Below are 6,369 nucleotides of genomic sequence, written 5' to 3' on the forward strand. Positions count from 1 at the left end.
CCATTTTCCACTCCATTTTCCACTCCATTGTCCACTCCATTGTCCACTCCATTTTCCACTCCATTGTCCACTCCATTGTCCACTTCATTTTCCACTTCATTTTCCACTCCATTGTCCACTCCATTGTCCACTTTATTTTCCACTTCATTTTCCACTCCATTTTTCACTCCATTATTATTCATTCTAAACTTTGATTTGTTATTTTTCACGATATTAACATTATTTAAAGATGTATCATTATTATTTTCAAGTACATTATCTTTATAAATTTTACATTAATGTTGTCGTTATCTTCGTATAAAATATTATTTGTGCTATTATTAGTCCAATTCGTAGTTATTGTACTTTTACTGCTTGTTGTATCATCATTATAATTGTTATTTATATTATAATTATATTTACTTATTTCATCGATGCCATATTTTAAACTAAACACATGTTGCATACTGTCATTTTCACCGTTACTGCTTTCTTTATTATTTACCTTAATAGTACCTTTTTTATTATATCCATTTATATTATTTCTATTTTTATTAAATCTGTTTTTATTATTGTCACTGTTTTTATTATTGTCACTGTTTTCATCATGGTCACTTTTTTCATCATCGTCACTGTTTTCATCATCATCACTTTTTTCATCATTGTCACTTTTTTCATCATCGTCACTTCTTTCGTTATCCCCATTTTTATCATCATCTTCATTATTCCCATTATTATCTCCACTGTTCCCATTATTATCTCCACTGTTCCCATTATTATCTCCACTGTTCCCATTATTATCTCCACTGTTCCCATTATTATCTCCACTGTTCCCATTATTATTTCCACTATTTCCAGTATTATTTCCACTGTTTCCATTATTATCCTTATTACTGCCATCATCTCTACTGTTACTATAATCTCTACTGTTACTATAATCTCTACTGTTATCATAATCTCTACTGTTACTATAATCCTCGTTGATACAATAATGCCCGTTGCTGCAATAATCTGCATAGATAAACATTCCAATAATGTTATAATTCTTTTTTTGTACCATTTAAAACTACAATAAAGAAACTAATATAATTTTTGTGTTTAATACTACTACTATTTTTAACTTTATTATCCAAAGTATTATTTATAGCATTTTTTAAATTTAACGTAATATATATTTTCAAATACAACAACTAATATCTGACTTATCGTAAACCATAACATTTTTACTAAAAAAAAAAAGAAAATTATTTCCAATGCCTTTAAAATAATCTTCCAAATGGTTTGTTTTGTTGTTATACCATATCGCTTCATCTTTGGAAGTGTCACCATTCGAATCATATATATTTACTTTATCTAAAAAAATACGACTCGGGTTTTAATGTATACTTACACCAATTCAACAATTCATATTCTGTATAAAATAAATTAAAAAAAGGAAAAATCAAATAAAAACAGATAAATACATCAAAAAAAAAAAAAAAACAAAAATTAACAAAAAATTAACAAAAAATTAACAAAAAAAAAAAAACACAACATGCAATTATATCTTTGTTTTTTAACGACCACGGTATATACGCATACATATATACTTACTATTTATATTACCTTTTTTAAATCCAGTGATAGCATCCTCACACATATAAGCATCCATTTTGTTTTTCTTAATATATATATTATATTATATATATTATATATATGTGTATCTAATTTTAGCTGTTTTTAAAGATTTGCTAATTGCGCAAAATAAAAAAAGGTTAGTCTATTATTTCTAAGATTCTATAGGTGTTATTTTTGATTAATCAGAATGAAATTTTAAAAATAAAGTCGTTTTTTTATACGTATATTCACATAAATAGAACATGAACATATGTGCGTACTGTCATATACATATAAGTAAATATAAACAAATATATAAACACATATAAACGTATATATATTAAGTGTCAAGTTGATTATAGTAAATCACTACTTCGTTTACAATATCAAAAGTTTCTTTCCCTTTTTCCACTATTATTTATGGTACAAATAATACTAATTTCATTATGATTATAAAATAGTTGTTCTCTTAATGTGTCTACTACTTATGAAGCTATTCTTTTTATATTTTATCTTATTAAAACAACGAAAAATTATTCTCAATGTAATAAGTATTTAATTATTTAAGTAAATTGCGTATCTATTATATATGTATAAATGTATTTATAGAAATTACTGCTTTAAATATTCAACGTATAAATAAATAAATATATATATATATATATATGTATGTATATGTATATGTATATGTATATGTATATGCATATGTATATGTATATGTATATGTATATGTATATGTATATGTATATGTATATATTCGTATAAGCATTTATTTATACATGTCCATAAAATATTAACATACTATATATATGCTATTTTTATTATAAATAAAATAAATCAAATAACATATAATAATATATAAAATGTATGGTAATAAAATAAAAAAAGTAATAATAAAACGAATTATTGTAAAGAAAATAATAAATAAAAATAATAAATATTATAGTTTTTTTTTTTAAACATTTTATATATTAATATGAAAATTTTCCTTAAAACTAAAAACTAACGTTGCTTTTTTATTTTATTATTTTTTTTTTTTTTTTTTTTGTTAATTAAAAGAATATTAACTTTTATATAATGCAATTATATATATATATATACCGTGATAACGTAAACAACATGTTACTAGAAATGAAAAATTATACTGAGATTTAAAATATATATATATATATATATATATATATATAAATATTTGTAGCATGAAGTTTTATATTATAAATATAACTTAAATTTTTATTTAAAGCAATAATAGAATAAATTAAAAAAAAAAAAAAAAAAAAGATAGTAGTAGTAAAATAAAAAAAAAAGATAATAGTTACAATATAAGCAAAAACATGAAAAAGTAATAAAATGTAAAAAATAAAAATATAAAAAAGGAAAATAAAAGAATGGTAAAATATAAAAAAAAATATATAACTATAATAAAATATAAAAAAAAAAAAAGTAATACAATATATTAAGGTTAAAGATAAACATATATATATATATATATATGTTTTTAAGCTGCTTTTTTATTTTTTTAAGGATATATATATATATATATATACATATATAAAATATGGTATAACAATAGTTGCACTGTATACGACAGTATATATATATATATATATCTATGAATATACATTCATTGTAAAGTAGTACTGGTACTAAATAATATAAATATATGAAAGTTGTTTATTTATTATTTTTTTTTTTTTTATAATATAAATCACTAAAATTTTTTTGGTTTGTTCTATCAAGATATATTCTTAGAATAAAATATGTATAACATAAATATAATTAGAATAGCATAAAAATAAACAAAAAAGTATGGATCTTTGTTTGTTTATTTGTTGTTTGTTTTTTTTTTTTTTTTTTTTAAACAATGTGTATACGTATGCAGTTATAGTAATAAATTATTTCGTTTCCTGTTTATTATTTTTACAATCATAAAAAAAAAAAAATGTAGGTTAAAAAAAATAAAAATTAAAAAAATGAAATGCTCATAAATATAAAATTTTAAATTTATTTAAAGTTCATAAAAATAAAAATTAAAAACTTTGCTAGGTTTAAAAAAACTTAAAATTAAAAACATAAGATGTTCATAAATATAAAATTTAAATTTTATTTAAAGTTTATAAAAATAAAAATTAAAAACCTTGCTAGGTTTAAAAAAACTTAAAATTAAAAAAATGAAATGCTCATAAATATAAAATTTTAAATTTATTTAAAGTTCATAAAAATAAAAATTAAAAGCTTTGCTAGGTTAAAAAGAACTTAAAATTATAAAATACAATAAAAAAAAAAAAAATATATATAATTATATAAATAAGCCTGAAACTTTTCATTAGTGGTATAATTCAATGATAAAAAAAAAAAAAATAAAATTAAAAAAAAGTTATATAGAAAAATAAAAAGTGTAAATATGTATGAGATCTCTAAATTAAGCATAATGTGACTTTATTCTACCACACCCTTAAATTATATAATTTAATAAAATAAATTAGGTTTTTTTTTATCATGTAAAAGTAGTTTATAAAAATATAATTGTGTACTCGTTTATATATATATATATATTTAGAACTTTTAAAAAGTGTACGAAAAAATTTTTTATAAATTCAGAAAACATAAATTAAAGAAAAGAAAAAAAAAAAAAAAAAAAACATAAATAAATATTATTATACATTGAAAAGAAATGGTGTTATTTTGCATTTTTACATTATTCATTTTTGTATTATTCTGTAATATGCTTTAATAAAATCCTATAAATCATGCATTTATATATATATATATATATACTTTTTTTTTCCTATAAAAGATAACACTTTAAACAAATAAGTACATAATACTCCAGTAAAAAAAAAAAAATATATACATAATAGAAATTAGTATTTATTATAGAAGCATATATACAATATATAAATATAAATGTTAAAATGCTTATATATAAAATACATTAAATATTTTTAAGCATATATAAATGTGATATAATATACTCTTAAGAGTATGAAAAATAATTGAGAGTGTAGTATATTTTTTATTTTCTTCGTAGTTTCAAGTATATTTTATCGAACTACTCTTATTCTATGCATACATGATATTTTATAAAATACAAAATTTTTTTTATAGTTCTAATTAAAAAAAAAAACAAAAAAAAAAAAAACAACAAAAAAAAAAAACAACAAAAAAAAATATAAATGTAAATAACTTATAAATAAATTACTATAAATTAAGGGTATATAATTTTTAATGTGTACTGAAATGTTGAAATAATTTCGCTTCACATTTTTCTTATTACATGTACTCATGTAATACATATATATATATATATATATATATATATTATTGTGATTAAATATAAAAACAGGTTAAAGCAATAAAAAATAAAATAAAAAAATAAACAATTTATGAATACAAACTTATTTATAAATAAAAATTGATAAATTTATGTGTTTATATATATATATATACATATATATACATATCTCAACATTGATATAGGTTGAGGTATATTAAGAAGTAAACATACATATTGGTTTACTCACTCTTACAAAAGGCAGAGTGTGTATTCTAATATCTACTATTTCTTTTTATATGAGTAAAAAATAAAAACACATACAAAAAAAAAATTTATTAATTGTTCATATAATGTAAATAAAAAAAAAAAAAAAAAAACCATAACTTTGCATTTGAAGCACCAGTAATAGTTTTTAGATGGGTACACATTTATGTATATATACTTACACATATTCACATATATTCGCATATATCCATTATATACGCAATTATACATGAATTTAAATATACATGTTATAAAATAAAACTAAATATAAATATTTTGAAGTAAAATGAAAACTGTTCGTGATACATAGTTTTATAATATAAAAAAAAAAATGATTATAATAATAAATAGCAATTACAATAATAGTAGTAGTAGTAATAGTAGTACTAAATAAAGACACAGTGTTCGTTGTTAAGATTATAAATAAAGCCTAAGCATATTTTTAAAGAGTTTGTTTGTATATACAAATATGGGCTTTTTTTTTTTATTACTATTTCATTTTTTTTTTTATTTTTTTTATATGAACTGATTATTAACTGATTATTAACTGATTATTAAATATATAATTTAAACATAAATCAAATAGTTGTGTCACTTTTACAAATAAAAAAAAAAAAAAAAAAAAATTGTGCAAAAATAAAAATACAAACTAATTACAGTATATTTTATTACGATTTAATTATAATTAATTTAACTCAATTTGCTCTATGTTTTGAATAAAATATTAGATATTTTATAAAGCAATTGTTAGTTACATGAATTAACAATTTTATCAAATAAATTTTAATTAATTTTTATAAAATAAACAAAAATGTATTTATACATTTATATATGTTACATGTCTATAAGTTTTTTTTTTTTTTTTTTTTAATATTTTTAATTATTATTTAAGTCGAAGTTTAAGTCATACGTTAATTTGCGTTTCAGTCATAAAAAAAAAAAAAATAAATCATAAGGTTGTAAAGGATCTAGAGATAAATACTAGTTTTTTTTTTTTTATTTTTTATTTTTTTTTAACTTTTCAATGTATACACGAGAATAAAAATAAAATTATGATAAAAGTAAAAAATTGGCTTAGTTATAAAAATTATAAAAAGATAAAATTTTAAATTATAATAAAAATAAAAAAAAAAGTAATAAGCAAGATGTATAGCTTAACATATACCAGATTGAACTAGTTACAACAAAAACGGTCTGGTTTATTTTATACATACATACATACATACATACATACATACATACATACATACATA

General features: G+C 18.7%; 1 protein-coding gene across 1 annotated transcript; it reads right to left on the reverse strand.

The window, feature by feature from the left end:
- Nucleotides 1-8: 8 nt before the first annotated feature.
- LOC113220383 (putative uncharacterized protein DDB_G0286901) lies at nucleotides 9-2,234 on the reverse strand. Its single transcript, XM_026449359.2, has 2 exons — nucleotides 1,585-2,234; nucleotides 9-1,390 (listed from the first exon to the last, which is right to left on the reverse strand). Exon 2 carries the CDS (start codon nucleotides 1,037-1,039, stop codon nucleotides 224-226), a length of 816 nt encoding a protein of 271 aa, XP_026305144.1. The 5' UTR covers nucleotides 1,040-1,390; nucleotides 1,585-2,234; the 3' UTR covers nucleotides 9-223.
- Nucleotides 2,235-6,369: the final 4,135 nt, after the last annotated feature.

Source organism: Piliocolobus tephrosceles, unplaced genomic scaffold, assembly GCF_002776525.5.
Source record: "Piliocolobus tephrosceles isolate RC106 unplaced genomic scaffold, ASM277652v3 unscaffolded_1058, whole genome shotgun sequence".
NCBI classification, from domain to species: Eukaryota; Metazoa; Chordata; class Mammalia; order Primates; family Cercopithecidae; genus Piliocolobus; species Piliocolobus tephrosceles.

Bases quoted from the DNA above. Each gene is read 5' to 3' on its own strand.
- LOC113220383 (XM_026449359.2), bottom strand. From the start codon at position 1,039: ATGGTACAAAAAAAGAATTATAACATTATTGGAATGTTTATCTATGCA.